This window comes from Zootoca vivipara, chromosome 11, assembly GCF_965207765.1.
Source record: "Zootoca vivipara chromosome 11, rZooViv2.hap1.1, whole genome shotgun sequence".
Taxonomy (NCBI): domain Eukaryota; kingdom Metazoa; phylum Chordata; class Lepidosauria; order Squamata; family Lacertidae; genus Zootoca; species Zootoca vivipara.
Window position 1 is genome coordinate 37,078,227 of NC_142594.1, and position 16,239 is coordinate 37,094,465.

Genomic DNA, 16,239 nt, shown 5'->3' on the forward strand with positions numbered 1-16,239 from the left:
CAGCTCACAGTCATGGGGCCTGATTGCTATAACACTAAACCAACATACAAAGGGTCCCGAGTCTCCAAGACTGAAGTTAACTTAAAGGCATGTTGATTACTTTCATCTTGCCTGCATTCAATCGGCTCAACTGAAAAGCATTTTGGGGAAGTGACTGCATATTATCTAGCAAGCCCATCAGTCCTAATAATTCTGCTGCTGATGCTACTGCAAAGAGTCTTGAGAAAGTTTGCCAAGAAAAAGCAGATGATTCAGTGATAGAATAGGGGTGGGGGGCAATGGAAGACTGCATACCTCTAACCAGAAAGAAAATCATAAAGTGAAAAAAGTATTAACATGTTAATAAATGAATTAAGTTGGGGGGCTTGCCATATGCTTTAATACCATGCTAACTTACTCCAGAGTTATGTGCTCTATGGCAACACACAGGACAACCTTTTTATATGTGCTTTGGCACCAGTTCCAACATCACCACTCAACAATGGTGATACAAGATTTACAATAATAAAATCAGCATAGAAACACAACTTGCAGCTCAGCTTAAACAATAACAAATGCACAAATTAATGGTTGCATGTGCACTTCATGGTACCTCGAAAACCAATGTCTTACAATGCATGAGCAAAATCTTTGCCCCTCTCACCTTATGCTGGGAGGAAACAAAACGTGATCCGTTGACTTAGCATTTATACCCGAAACATGGATAGTGGATTGTTTTGCACCCAACAAACCCTGATCAGTAAAGCCAAGAGCAAACATTGGCTACAGTTCATGGTTTGTTGGGTACAAAACAATCTGGGTGGAAATGCTAAGCCGGGGATCATGCTTTGTTTCCTTCCCAGTGTGAGTGGGGAGGAGCAAAAGAGCCCTTTTAGGCACATGCATAGTGAACAGCTAACAAAAGGTTTACTGTGGTGTGTCAATGGGGCCACTGTCACTGACAGTGACGGGGTGGTCTTTGGATTTTCTTTGGTCATCACAAGGTGCATTACATGGTTTTATTGGCAAATCTATAGCTTATGTCTGGATACAAGCCAAGTGTCAACAGATTTTAGGAGTACCCATACAGTATCATGAGTGCCACCAAGAGAATGCTCAGATCAAGCCAGCCTGTGGCTAATTATACAGACTCCACTTCTGAGATTGTTGCACTTACAGTTCCAGAAAACACCCCCCCCCCAAAAAAAAACCTGAACAGTTTCAGAGAAGATACAGCAATTCCAAAAAGAGAAATGACTGCCTACTAGAGAAAATAATATTAACTGAACCTGATGTTGCCCCAAAGGAAGCAGATGTAGATACTGTTTTACCCCACGAAAAGGGGTGGGAATCTTGATACTATTAATGAAGTAGCAGTTGTCTAGCAAATGTACTATGTTGGTGATATGGAAAATATTACCTTTATATTTACAACTGAAGTTATAGGAACCAGCACACACTAATATGCCCATTGATTTTTAATTCCAGTAGTCCAAACTATTCTGTTTGAACCTTATTAGAAAAGTCTATACCATGGAATTTCACCAGATACAAGTGAGATCTGCAACCAAATTCTGCAAAGTCCATCGCTGGTATTCAGAATTCCAACCACTGCATTCCATCCTCCCCCACCCCCACTGGAGTTTGTCAACATTCTATGCTCACTGAGCATGCTCAGTCTGCACTGGGCTGTTCTGGACATTCTCCTTAGGGATTTTCTAAAGATACAATTCACTTCTGCAAATTTTGAAGTTCCCGAGACTGCTAATACCTCCCTCTTGTTGCTTGGGCAGTGCCACTTTGGCTGCATAAGCACCAGAACTCACAGTCTGAACAATGAAATTACATAGGTTTCCAGTATTTCAGAGTTTTACAAACTAAAAGCCTCCAGCAAGATTCTTCTTCCCTTTTCCCAATGCCTTCAACTATGTTAAGATTTACTGTCTAACTCTATGCCCAACTGGGGTTTTGCAACTTAAGTAACTCTGCCTGCTTTGGTGTAATTAATACAGTTTCATTTCCTCACGCTGGCCTCCCCAAGAGAAGTACCATATTTTTCCGTGTATGACGCTTTTTGCTATTAAAAAATATTAGGCAAAAATTGGGCGTCATCTTATACACGGATAGTGAATGCAGAGGGGGGACATGTGATTAATGGCAGCAGCAAGCAGGAGATTGGCAGTGGCAATTGGGCGGGTGATTGGTGGCTGCGGCAAGGCCTGCTGCTGATTGGCTGTGGCTGCGGCAAGTGGGCAGGTGGGCTGTTGGTGGCGGCGAGTGGGCAGACAATTGGCGGCTGCAGCGAGGTGTGCGATCGGATGTGGCTGTTGCAAGAGATCATCAGTGGCGGGCAGGCGGGTGAGCGATTGGCAGCAGTGACCTCCCACCCCGCCCCCAAAAGCTAAACAACTTAATTTATTAAATTTGAGTTAAAAAGAAATAGGGGTCGTCTTATACATGGGAGCATCTTATACATGGAAAAATATGGTCTTCAAAGAAACATCTCACGAAACATCTTCCAACAGTAACAGGGTTACTAGACGTCAGCTCAGTGTTTTTTCAAAGTTTGCTAATACTGGGTTGGGGAGGGCAAAAAGTAAAGATACACATAGAAGGGGGGTGGCAAGTTAACCATCAGCTCTGCAGGTGAAAGTCCAGAACATCTTGAATACAGTGGTGCAACTATATCCTAAAGCTGCCATGTATATATATCACCTGCGCTAAAGAAGTGCAAGGCATTAACTATCTAAAGCCATACAGAGCAGTATCATTAGAAGAGAACAAACAGCTCCTCTTCTCTATCAGGTTGGAAGATAGAGGTAGAAAGAAAGTTATCCCAGAGATCCAATATAGACAAGGAGTTGGACAACATAGGAAGGCAGGCACCACAGGGCTCATGATATTATCTTTGCACCACCATCCCTCCAAGATGCCCTGTACCCATATGGACTCATTCTATATTTAAAGAATCACTGCTCTGCATTAATATTTTAGTTAGGAATTTGTGTTATTCTACTATAAGGTCACACATCTTGCAAGTTCCTTTACTTATTAAGAAGAGTGGATCTGGTTCTTGTAAATGAGTCACATTTTAGAAAGAGAAATGGTCTGATCTGCCTACTTAAGATGTCCTATGGGTTTGCAGATGCTACCACAGTAACTATAGCAACTGCTGGTTTGAATAGTTTGTGTTAAATGTTTAAAGTGCAATCTTTCAACTTTGCCCATCATGTTATCTACTCTTAGTATAAAATGTGTAACCTTTAGTGCTGTAGCTTTCCCTCAAACATGAAGCCCATTTATGTAATGCCAAGCCATCTTAATCAAGCAGGTAGTTAAAGGTAAAGTGACCCCCTGACCATTAGGTCCAGTCGTGACCGACTCTGGGGTTGTGGCACTCATCTCGCGTTATTGGCCGAGCGAGCCGGCGTACAGCTTCCAGGTCATGTGGTTGGCAGGAGCTAGGACCGAGCAACGGGAGCTCACCCCGTCACGGGGATTTGAACCGCCGACCTTCTGATCAGCAAGCCCTAGACTCAGTGGTTTAACCCACAGCGCCACCCACGTCCCGACTTAATCAAACTTAATCAAGCAGGTGGTTACCACTCATCAAAGATTGGTCTTTGTACCAGAGGACTGGATAACACAAATGTAACACTAGTTTTTAAAGATTAGGGGACCAGAATCCAGGAAGGTGCAAGTCAATTTGCTTGATATCTGTTTCGGGTAGATTGGGGAATATGTTAAAGATACCGGTAACATGAATTGTGATATAGCCAAGCCTACATAATCTTAACGGAAAAGAATCAACATGGCGTCTGCAAAGGTAAGTCCTGTCTTATGAACATTTTAGCATTTGTGGGGAGTGTGCCAAGCATATGGACAGGTGTGAGCCAGTGGACATTGTATACTTAAATGTTCAAAAGCTTTTGAGAGAAGCTCTCAAAGGCTCCTGAGGAAACATTCATAGGATAAGAGAACAAGTCCTCCTACAGATTGATAACTTGTATCTCATGACCCAAGTTTGCAAACACCACCCAATTATTCAAAGAGGCTGCAGAAATGGATTCAAGAGCTCCTTTTCGGAGCTCTCGGCAAACTGAGTGAATTGGGCAATAAATTGGCAGGTATTGTAGAATGCATTAACATTATATCTTACCTGACATCTTAACTGTGTCTTCAACTATTATGACTGACGGTTAGCATTACTAAATGTATCCACATAATGCATCGAATGATTTCAATCCTGTTTTGGATGGCCCAGCTTTTATGATATTGGCAGTCCCTGAAATAGCTTTTAGAAATTCAGAACAAGCCAATCCTGGAGTTCTACACATCGGATTTCCATTGAGAAGAATGCAAACCAGATCTATAGCCCTGTAATCTAGCCAACATGGCACAGCACAAGAGAAGATCTTCCTACAGTTTGGCCTGAAAGACGTATTCCCCCCCCCCCATTAAGAATGTAAAAAGAGCCTTCTGGATCAGGCCAGTGGCTCATCTCAACCAGCTGCATCATGTTGTCACAGTGGCCAACCAGATTCCTAAGGGACGCTGGCAAGCAGGCTCTGAGTGCAAGAGCATTCTCCCCTCCTGTGGGTTCCTGCAATTTGCGTTCAGAAGCTTATAACTTTCAACCATGGAGGCAGAGCATAGCCATTATGGGTAGGTAGTAGCCAGCAATAGCCTAATCCTTCATGAATTTGTCTAATCCTCTTTTAAAGCCATCCAAGTTGGTTGCCATCACTGCCTCCTGTGGGAGCAAATTCCAAAGTTTAACTATGTGCTGCATTTTTTCATGTCCATGAATTCTAATGTTATGAGAGAGAGTAAAAGTTCCCTCTATCTACTTTCCGCACACCAGGCATAATTTTATATACCTCTATCATATCACTTCTTAATTGCCTTTCCTCTAAACTGAAATGACCAAATGCTGCCACCTCCCCTCACAGGGCAGCTGTTCCACCCCCTTGATCCGTTTTCTCACTCAGTTAAGTCAGAGCACTTTGAAAATTGTAGGGTGCTTGCATGTCCTCACATTTTCAGGGCTAAACCCAAAGTTAGTCAACCCAAAGTTAGTTAGCTGACTGAGGTATTATAGGAGAGCAGCAGGTAAGTCACATTGTGCTAGAGCTGCACGAAGTACTCTAAGGCCTTGGTCTCGAATAGCAGGGACAGTCTATGTGTTACATAATATTTCACTTTATAGGTGGCTCCATTCCCCATACCACCAAGATGGGGAGTGAGGCCTACAAAGGGCTTAAAGGTAAAGGGACCCCTGACCGTTAAGTCCAGTCGCAGACGAATCTGGGGTTGTGGCGCTCATTTGACTTTACTGGCCGAGGGAGCCGGCATTTGTCCGCAGACAGCTTCCAGGTCATATGGCCAGCATGACTAAGCCGCTTCTGGCGAACCAGAGCAGTGCATGGAAACGACGTTTAACTTCCTGCTGGAGCAGTACCTATTTATCTACTTGCACTTTGATGTGCTTTTGAACTGCTAGGTTGGCAGGAGCAGGGACTGAGCAATGGGAGCTCACCCCGTTGCGGGGATTTGACCTTCTGATCGGCAAGCCCTAGGCTCTGTGGTTTAGACCACAGTGCCACCCACGTCCTTACAAAGGGCTTAAGACATAGCATTACTGGGAGAGGTAGAACAGGAATATGGTCCATTCTCCAGCATTACAAACCTGGGGCCACATAAAACCCTCAAACCAAAGCAAAGAGCCAACCTAAAAGTTAGGTCTACCCACACTGTGTTACAAATGAATTCTAACCTTTTTCGTTCTTATATTCAAGTTTGAAGCCCAGGCTGTTTTCATAGTCTCCTAAAAATAAAAGTCTATTAGTGATGCTGTCAGCATCTGAAATTAATGGGCTTGGAACAAAAGATTATCTATCTTGTAATGCCCAGCTGTATTCTGAGGAAAGCATCCTCACCCTGAAATAATTCTTCTTGCTCAAAATGGAAAGTCAATATTGTTTTGGCCTTGTGCCAATCTGCACTTGCATGATCTGCATATCTATCAGGCTAGGTGCTCCATGAGCTAGTAGTAGTTGATGGTGAAAGCTCAGAAGCTTATTTTAAGCACACACTGCCAACGTGTTGGAGTGTGTGGGTAAATTACAAATTACTTCTGCTCCGAGCCATTTGGTCAAGCATTTCTAAGCAGAAAAGTTAGCTCTACCCCCAAGAGAATATAGCATGAAAATGTGATCATACCATTGCTATACACACACACACACACAAAAAAAAAAACTCATTGACTAGGAACAATAGCACTATGTTTATTTTTAATAAATAGCTGTTTTTTGTTTTTGTTTTTGAAAATGAAGGCAAAGAAGAGTTTTCTATTACTGGTATATGGTCCTTACCTACGGGGAAAGCTGCTTGTTTGAAACACTTTTATAATTCCACAGATCATGGAGTTTATAAAAATGTTGCAATCAGTTCTTAGCAAGGGCAGAAGAGACTCTGCTCTACCCACTTTCCAAGTAGCAATTTTCTGTGCCTAATGGGATGAATGAGAGGACTCCTCTCCACCCAAGATACTCTGCACAGGTTCCAATGAAGCTGTAGACAAACACAGAACACAGTTATGCACTGTTCAAAGCCTACACACACACAAATGGCGAATGCCTTTCTATTACTCCTAGTATTTACTTTCCCTTATGCCCAGGACTAGACAAAGATGCAGGAATCTAACAATACTGTACCTACAAAAGGTATAGAATCTGTAGGAGTGGGGAGATGAGCCATAACATATTTTCCCAAGTATGGCATCTAAAAATATATAAAGCTCAAACTGGCTTAGGAATTTGAAATATATTTTTCCAGCATTGCCTATAACGCTTTGATCATTTAAAAGAACCGTCATCCCAACACATGCACTTACAAAAGTAAGAGGACTCAAAACCATATTTTCAGTTCTTCTGCAAGTTTAGTTACGAACATGTTTCTGCAATTTCTTTAATTTTACACATACTCTGGTTTCTCTTCAGATTTTACACTTTTCACTTGTGGTTTCAATCATAGCTGCCAAGTTTTCGCTTTTCTCGCGAGGAAGCCTATTCAGCATAAGGGAAAATCCCTGTAAAAAAGGGATAACTTGGCAGCTATGGTTTCAATGTATTCAGTATGACTTCAACATTAGTATCTTACAAAAGCTGCTCAGTCTGGTAGAGTTTAAAAAGAAGTTAAAGCTATGAGGGAGACAGCCAGATCATTGCTAATCTTTTTAAATGACTTTTAAATTCCTTTTTCAAATTAACTTACCTTATCTTTTACAAGTCTAGCCCTATGGCCCCATTCTTACCAGATCAGGCTGCTTCTAAGTTAACACTTTACATGTCCCAAGTAGTCTATTATGTATTTAGAAGTACTGCATCTAGAAAAATTATTTTGCCGCTGCAAGACGAAGTTAAAAAACATGGTGAAAGCTCTGCACTAAAAGTTACAATTCAACATATCTTGCAGCTTCTCATCCTACAAGACAAATTTGTTACAAATCTTTTAATGTCAAAGCACTACTAGCAAAGTCATCAACTCATGGCATTTACTACTGCAATCAATAGAAAACAAGTCTGATTACATTATCAATTATTCTGAGATAACCCCTGAACTTGCCTTCATCTCTTGAAGATGTAAACAAATCAGAGGTTAAAAGAGAATTGAAGCGTCAACCACCCATCTCTCTCATTTATCATAAGACCGATGCCACAGGTGATGCATGACTTTCACAGTTCCACAAGCCCAAGCCTAGATTGCTACCAAGAGTCTGTGGCTCAGAAGTGTGGAATTATTTCTTGTATACAAAAGAGGTTCTTGGGTGAGGAGCCCTAGGACAGTGACCGAAGATGGACACATTTGTGTAAATATACCCACATGCAATGCTCATGTGCTGTGCTTTGTGTTCATATTTTAAGACAAAGCTTTCACATAGAATCACTCTTCTCCTTGGATGAAAAGCTCTAGTTAAAATGATCTTCACTTGCTGTTTGGGGAAATATGAAGATGGAGAGCCATTACACAGTTTAGCACAACTTCCAACATATCTGGATGCCAAGAATAAGTCTGAGAAATGAGAAGTCTAGTAACTCTGCTTCTGGAGTCTCGTTAGCCAACTTCTCCCTAACACAGATATGTTTCCCAAGAAAGATAGTATTATGCTGTTTCTGGATAAAGAGGATGATTAGTCACCAAACCACAAACCTTACCTCAAGATGCAGCCTAGCACCACTGCAATACCGTAGAAGAGAGTGAATAGCTATGAAAGTTATCATTAACATCTTAAAGTTGCATACAAACCTGCACTTGTGCAGTGCCTGTGCAGTGGTGGATATTTTCCATATATGTACAACAATGCATTTGCAAAACAATTCTCAACACAAATGTATTTGCAAAACAATGCACTTTTCAAGAAAGAGAGGGGAAGTGTGTAGGCAACAGAGAGGATTTGGAAGTACTGTAGCTAGGTTTGAAGATCAAAAGGCAGCCTGATTTAGCTTCTGGTAAAAGCTGCCAATATAGGCACACAAGTTCAGTGGGAGAAATTCATGGTCAGTTTGTTTTAAATAACTGCAGTAACTGAAAGTAACAGCAAAGATTTCTGTCCAAGCAAAGTAGGAACAGACAGCAAATATCAGTTCACAGAACGTAGTGCAGTTGTGCTCCTCCACCCCTTCCCCAAGCTCAAGGGCAGTTTGCAGCAGCACCTTGAACAGAAAACCTGGCAGGTCTGGTCTGAACACACTTGCATAACTGAAGTATCACTTCTTTAACCAGGTGAACACAACCCTAACAAAGTAAGACATTGCACGTTTTTTACTTGACAACTCAACACCCCTTCCCCTCTTTAAAGCCTTTTATACATAGTGCAATCCAAGCTTCAAGCATCTTAAGTCCTACTACAAAGTACATCTTAGAACAGCCAACATTGAAACCAGAGATGTGTAGCCATGAGAAATGGTTATTTTCAAAGCTTGCTCATAAATAATATTTGGCTGAAGTCACAAGGTCCTATCATTGCCAATATTCAAGCTGATATGCTACAATTCTGCCAAAAGCCAATAGCCAAGTCTCACATTTCCATTCTCCTTGATCTGATCAGATCAACACGGCACAGGTAGAAGCGCTGCTACCTACAGAGAAGCAGAACACTGCAGTACTCCAAGGCAGCAGCATGCCTCTAGCTTCCCTACCGTAGCAGTGTTTTATCTCAGATATCATTAATCGTCCTGCCTCCCAGCTACACAATACCGATTATATTTGGGGTTGGGGGGGGGGGGAGATGGTTTGCTGTGCATGTATAACAGATCCCAGCACTTCTGCAGCCAGACATTTTTTTTTACCACTACTCAGCAAAATGCATCCAACCTGGACATCAGCAAAGCCATTAGCCCAGTGGCAAAACACACACAGCTCCTACCATTAATCTAACGCTGCCCAACTGTCAACCATCCCCAAGATGCACTTAAATAAGTTTAGCAGATTTAAGTTTAGCAGATTCCCACCCGCAAGCCCATTTCAGGGCAAGAAGTACAATCAGCTAGCACAGTGAATATAAGAACGGTATTGCTTTGAGGTCCATTTAGTCGCCACAGCAAATAGCGATAGCAGCTACCAAGTACTGTACTGGGGTGCCCATAGCCCTATACACAAGGTTGTGTGTGCATGCGACAGAGAAAGGTGTACAAAGAGAAAAGAATATAAGGCAGGGTGTACGGCACACCCATGGCTCTTGCCACCCCAAGGACAGTACGCCTCTGAACTCAAGTGCCCAAGGGCACGTTCCTACCCCACAGGCAGAGATACACATCGCCTACCCCACAGGTGAAGAGAGTTAATCTTTCCCCTCTCTAACTGCACTAGCCAGTCCCCTTCACCTCTCGGAGCTACTGGCAGGAACCCCCTATAAAACAGAGAAAGGGGGTGGGAGAGATGGGTGGGTTAAAAAGAGAAAGCGAGGGGGTCACAGAGAGAGGCCCCGCATTGACAGGAGGAGGAGAGGGGTGGAGGGAGGAGGCGGAGGTTGCGGCGGAGACGAAGGGGCCTCCGGCGGGCCAGCAAAGCAACCCTTCCCCGCCCCAGGAAGCGCCGGCTCTTACCGAGTGGTTCACCCCCCACATGAGGACGCTGAGCAGCGGGTCGCTGGCCCGGAAGAGCTTGACTTTCTGGGCCACGAAATGCTTCTTCTTGGTCTTGGTCTTGCTCGCCATAACGGACACGATGTTGCCCGGGGCCGCCATGGGAGACGCCGAGGAAGCAGACGCGAGAGCAGCAGGGCAAAGAAGGAGGGACGGCGATGCTCAGCACCCGGGACCCTCCCGCCGCCGACACAGGAGGTGGTGGAGGAGGAGCAGAGACCGGCAGGGCCAGGAGGAGAGACGGAGCGCGGCTGTGGCTGCGCGGCGGGCGCTAGTGCGGTTGCGGCAGGAGGGAAGCGGCGGGCTCGTCCCTGGCGCTGCTGCTGGTGCCGCAGCTGCTGCTACCTCTGCGAGACGCTGCCAAGCGCATCCTGGCCGGACCGCCTGCGCCGCCGCCGCCGCTCGCTGAAATGGCCCCGCGCGCCGCCTCCGCCTCCTCAGGCCACGCCCTCTACCCTCCTACGGGAGGGAGGCCGCCGCCTCCAGCCCGCTCCTTTGGCCCCGCCCACAGAGGTATCGCGCTCCCAGCGGCGGAGTTGCGAGGCGAGGGGCAGCCGAGCCAAGGCTTCTTGCCTACTAAGGAGCATGCGCGGCAGTTGTGGGCATGCGCGGCGGCCGACCGCGAAGCCGCCTTCCACCCTTTTTCACTTACTCCTTTTCCCCCTTTTGCCCGACGCCTCGTTCCGACCGTTCTGCTGCTAACTTGAGACAAGGTGGTTGGATTGTAGGTGGCGGGACAGTGGCTGGTTAAAGTCTCTCCTGGCGAGCAATGGAAAACCGGTGTTGGTGGGTTCTCCCGGTTTTTAAATTGTTCTGACGACTGTTGTAAACTTCTTTCGAGATTTTGTTTTAATGGGAGACGCTGCCAAGCGCATCCTCCGGGGAAATGATCGGATAAATGGTCGTCTTCTGCTTCTCGTCCAGATTATCACATCAAGTAGATTAGACAAATGTAATTTTAAGTTGTTTGAAAACTGTTTTCAATATTGTGTTATCAGGGCCGGTGCTAGGGTCTTTTGCGCCCTAGGCAAGATCACCTTCTGCCCCCCCCCAAAAAAAATTTCCCCGAGTTGTTGACCTTTTTAAGAAAAAATAAAAGTGGAATAAAAAATAAAATAAATAGGAATAGAAAATAGAAGAAATAGAAATAGAAAAAAATTAAAAAGTAGAAAAAATAAAATAAAAAATAAAAAGAGAGTTCCTTGGTTGTTGGTGAGGGGAAGGGGTAAAAAACAGTCTCTTTACCTTGTCAGCTAGCGGCCTTCCCTGTTTCTGGTGCGGCCTTCCCCTGCTTGCCTAGGCCCGGGCGCCTGGCCATCGGGCGCGGAAGGGGCGCCGAACTCAGTGGCTTCAGGCAGCTCTCCGGAGGAGCGCGGGTCTGGGGCCGCCTCCACTGAACAGCTGAGAGGCGCGGTGCGGGGGCCCCAGGCTCCCGCTCCCCACGCACCTCCGGAGAGTGGCCTGAAGCCGCTGAGAGGCACAGAGGAAGCAGCCCCAGGCTCGCGCGCCTCCAGAGCTTTGCGCGGAGAGCGTGAGCCTGGGGCCGCCTCCACTGCGCCTCTCAGCTGTTGAGCGGCTTGAGGCCACTCTCCAGAGGCACGCGGGGAGAGCGAGCCTGGGGCCGCCTCGCCCGCAGCACCAGGGGGGCTGCAGGCAGGCTGGCCAGCGCCCCCTCCATTTTGGCGCCCTAGGCAGCTGCCTAGTTCGCGTTAATGGACACGCCAGCCCTGTGTGTTATAATGCAACCCGTCCTAGGACTTTAGGGCAAAGGGCAGGTGGGTACGTAAGTAATGTAAGTGAGCACATTAACAAATCTCATTAAAATGCCTTTAAAAATATTAAGTTGCAATCCAACCCTATTTTGGAGAATCCTTAACAAAAACAGTTATTTCTATTGCATGAAAATTGGAGGATCTTCTTTTTAAATTACAGCCTCTGTCAACTTTCGGATTTGAAAATAAGGGATCAGCAGCCTCACCTGTCCCGGGGACAGTCTCTAACAATCCAGGATAGCAGCGGGAAACGGCGCTGGAATAAGGGAATTTCCAGCAAAAAAAGAGGGAAGGTTGACAGCTGTGGCTTGGAATAAGGGAGTTTCCTGCAAGAAAGGAAGGGTTGACAGCTATGCTCCTGTTCTGCACACTGGGCAGAACAAGATTGGTCCTTGACGCTTTGCTGCCTGAGGCAGAGAAGCAACTCGTGCCTCCTGCCTCCCATGTCCCCAAGGCCAGTCAAGTTCTTTTTGGCATCTGATCATGCAACACATCTCACAGATACTTGACAAGAAAAATACAATAATAATAAATTATATAACTATCACTTTACTGCCCTCTCCTGACACTCAAAATCAGTTCCCTGAGGCAGCTGCTATGCCTAATAGAAGAATTGGCTAGAGCAACGATAACATTGATACTAAATTTCACTGCGCCAGCGGAATGAGATGCTACACTGTTGTGTTGCAACTCTAATATAAATTCATTACAAGTGCTGCTAGCATGCTCTCTACACACTGGTGGGATTCTGCCAAGGCAAGGGGGAAATTTTGTTAGGTGGGTGTAGTGGGGAAAGGGCCACATTTATTTAGTTCAAGTCTCATGCTGGCTTGAGTCAGGGCCAAACTAATTAATTAAGGTATGTGGATGCAATTAAAATACAGGTCTTTTGAGCCCAGAGACCACTAGGAAGGTTAGCTCTTTATCTCATCTCTCTGAAACTTCTGCCTGCATTTTAGGGCAGTGGTGGCTAACCTGTGGTGGTGTTTGGACCATAGCTCTCACCATTCCCAACTACTAGCCATGTTGGCTGGGGCTTATGGGAGTTGAAGTCCAACAACATCTGGAGGACCACAAGTTCCCCCTCCCTGCTTTAAGGGAAGCTTCTATTCATGCCAGTGGGAGCTTCCTTTGAAATGCAAAGAGCAGCTTCAGAAATGAGGTTATTATTGTGACTGGTAAGGAGAGAAATGTGCAAATCACATTTAGTTTGGCCCTCACCCTGTGATGATGGTGTGATCTGTTACATCTGTGAAACCGGTGTCGTAAGTAAAGACACTCCCATTGGAGTTAATGGAGAATCTTATAACCTGATAGAAGGAATGGGGTGCAGAAGGGAGATGAACTGCTGAGATCAGCCCCAAGCTACTTTTCTTTGCATGGAGAGAAATGTGTGGGTATCTTGCATCTCTGATGGCCCAAGTGCTCAGCAATGACACCAGTCGGTAAATGCACTTAATGTAACCAAACTTGCCCTCAACCATTGTGGAGATCATTCTGCACCTGTTAAGGTTACTGAACATATAAGAGCATATAAGGAAGCAAACAGAAACATTAGATCAATATTTGAAAAAGGAAAAAAAAAAGTAGCATGCATTGAGAAAGCTCCACCCGCTGCAGCAGTAGTGCCAGATAAGGAACTGAAACAGGCACTACCTCATAGAAGAAGAAACTTTATCCCAGGTTTGGAGCAACTGTGGTTGGCTTTTAGCAATGCCAACATCCTTGTGGGAAGAGCTACCAATCAGCATGATGGTCTGAGTCACTAAATTTGGTCTGTGAACATCTAGCAGGTTGAATCAATGCATTGGTTACCCACAGGCGCACTCAATGCCCCCCAAAACGAGGCTGCCCTTTGTTTAACTGGGTTGTCACAGTTATCGCTGCATGCTGCTTGGCTCTTCCCACTGGATAAAAGCGTAAGAAACCAATAATACTTGCTAGGTCTTCATCATTGCATCACCTTTGCATTCCGTCCTGAAGAACTCCTTATTTGGCTAGGTCAGTGCACTTTCCCATGTTAAAAATGAGCTCCCACATCCTGGTCTCAGATTTTGCTTGGCCTCTGATGCTGGTGCTAGTTTTCTTGCTCTTTGTCTTGAGAATGCAGCGCCAGCTTCTCAGTTTGGGCCAGAAAAGCATTTTTCATCTTGAGGAATCTTTTTATTGTTCATCAGAGATGTTCTTCCCACACCTAATGCATTCCAGGCCGTGGCTGTTTTTAGTTACTATTGTTTCTTGTTACAAATTCCCATCTTTAAGAAATCTGCTATGGCTGCATATCCTACATGTTACTAGGAAGTAAATGCCATTGAAATCAGTGGCACATATTTTCAAGTAAACATGGTTAGGATGCGGGTGTGTGGCTGTGTACATACTCCCGTTCATGCTACATCCAGTGCATTCCCATTACTGGTTTGGGAAGCGATGTACACATTCCATTAGCCACAATCCATGTCTTTCCTGCTGTTTCTGATGATATGCTGCATTTTGATGCATTTTTCGTCTTCAGTCAGCTTCAATCCAAATTGAGAAAAAGAATGACCTAGCTGCATTTTAAGTCAGTAATGCATGCACAGCCCTATGTGTGTGCTTTACTGTCTATGGAAACTAGAGCAGCATTTTTAATTCCTCCAATTTATTTACAAATCAGAGAATAAGGACAGCACATGGCTGTTTTTAATCTAGTACCTCCACAGTGCCATCTTAGGCTCAGAAAGTATTGTGCTACCTCTGCAGAAGTTTGAGTTTGAATGTGACAGACCCTGCCTGAAAACCTGTTTGGCGGTGAAGCTAACCAGGAGATTTGGGCCTGATCATGTACACAGTGTGCATAGGATTGCATGGGTCAGTGTCCAAGAATATTCTTCAGCAGAATCTTTTATATGCGCCTATTTTTCTTTCAAATGAGGATCTTGCATTTGCAGCAAGTAAAAGTACAGTGTTGGAAACCCCTGCTGCTATTTTGCATGTGCATACTTCTTGTGTGGTTTCCCCCACCCTATCCCTTCCTACATTTGCAGATGATGTTGCTGCCAACACTTCCTCTGCAAGCTAGTAATAGGTCAGCTGTCAGGGTTTGCAAACTGCAGAGGAAGTACATTTTTGTTGCTGAAGAAACTGCCGAGTCAATGCAACTGCAGTTCTGTGATGTCTACGACACTGAGCAAAAGACACTGATGGCATTATCCTATATATGTATATACCAAGAAACATGTCCCATTAAGTTAAAAAGGACTTACTCCCACATCTACCGTATGTGCACATTTGCACATGTGAACTCTGGGAGCTGTGGTTTATCTTTATGGGGAAAAGCTGCAGTGAGGCTCACACATACCTCCTCTACCACCACCAGCTCCATTTTGGCTGCAATAAGGAGATTGCAAGCTTCCACTCCTGTTTTAGATTAACCACAGATTAGCATGTTGTTCTAACCCCAAACTTTGGCTAATCTTAATTATAGTGAGCTCAAACAAGCCAACTTCAAAACATGAGTAATGAAACTGGCTTGCTTTCACTAACCATAGTTAAGAGTAACCACAGTATAAATTTAGGGTAACATTCAAAACTGTGGATTATCTAAAACAGAAGTAGAAGGTTCCAATCTCCTCCTTGCAGCTGTGTTGGAGAACACATGCACATTCAAGACTCACTGAAGCTTGTTCTTGTAAGGTTAAGCCACAGTTTAGTGTTGTATCTGAATTCAGCCGGTGGGGCTTAGATGTGAAGATGGCAGTTCTACCCTGATCCATTAAGAAATGGATGATGGTGTCTGCTTTGAAGTGCAAATGGGGCACATACATAAAGAATGCCCACACTCAGTGCTTACTTCCCTAGAACACTTTCCAGGTACTTTTCTTCTTTGTCCAGTAGTTTTAAAAAAAGAAAGAGGGAAGAGGGTGAGAGGTAGAAATTTTCTTCACTGCTGTCATATGTGCACTCTTTCAGTCTCAAGGGGAGTTGGGGGCAGATAGTTTGAGATCCAAGATTCTCATGAACTTACAGTTCCTTGCAGAAGGAGCAGGGCAGGTATTGGTCCCGAGAACACTTATTTACCTAGGCGTACCCTTTGAACTCAGTTGGACTTACTTCTGAGAAGGCATGAATAGGATTGCATTGCCAGGCCCGGAAAGAATGATTGTTCCACATGTATTTTAGACAATCCCCTCCTTCCTTTGGTAGTGAATGATCCGCAATAAGGAGTTATAATTTTTTATTGTTTTAGGAATCAAGCATGTTTATTTCTCTACTTTGTAGGAATAGTCATTCCTCTTTGCTAAGTGTTGGTTCTCACTATATTTTTTAAATACAAAGGTGAGAATTCACACTGGTGAATCATCATA

General features: G+C 44.6%; 1 protein-coding gene across 3 annotated transcripts in view; it reads right to left on the minus strand.

The window, feature by feature from the left end:
• The window catches only part of PIP4K2A (phosphatidylinositol-5-phosphate 4-kinase type 2 alpha), a 165,774-nt gene that overhangs the window by 53,559 nt on the left and 95,976 nt on the right, over positions 1 to 16,239 (minus strand). The window contains exon 1 of one of the 3 annotated variants that reach the window (XM_035129613.3): positions 10,086 to 10,584. The exons of the other annotated variants lie outside the window; for them this stretch is intronic. Within the exon in view, the coding sequence (XP_034985504.1) occupies positions 10,086 to 10,226 (141 nt within the window). The 5' untranslated portion in view covers positions 10,227 to 10,584. Of the gene's footprint in view, positions 1 to 10,085; positions 10,585 to 16,239 lie in introns of those variants that run through there. 3 annotated transcript variants of the gene reach the window in all.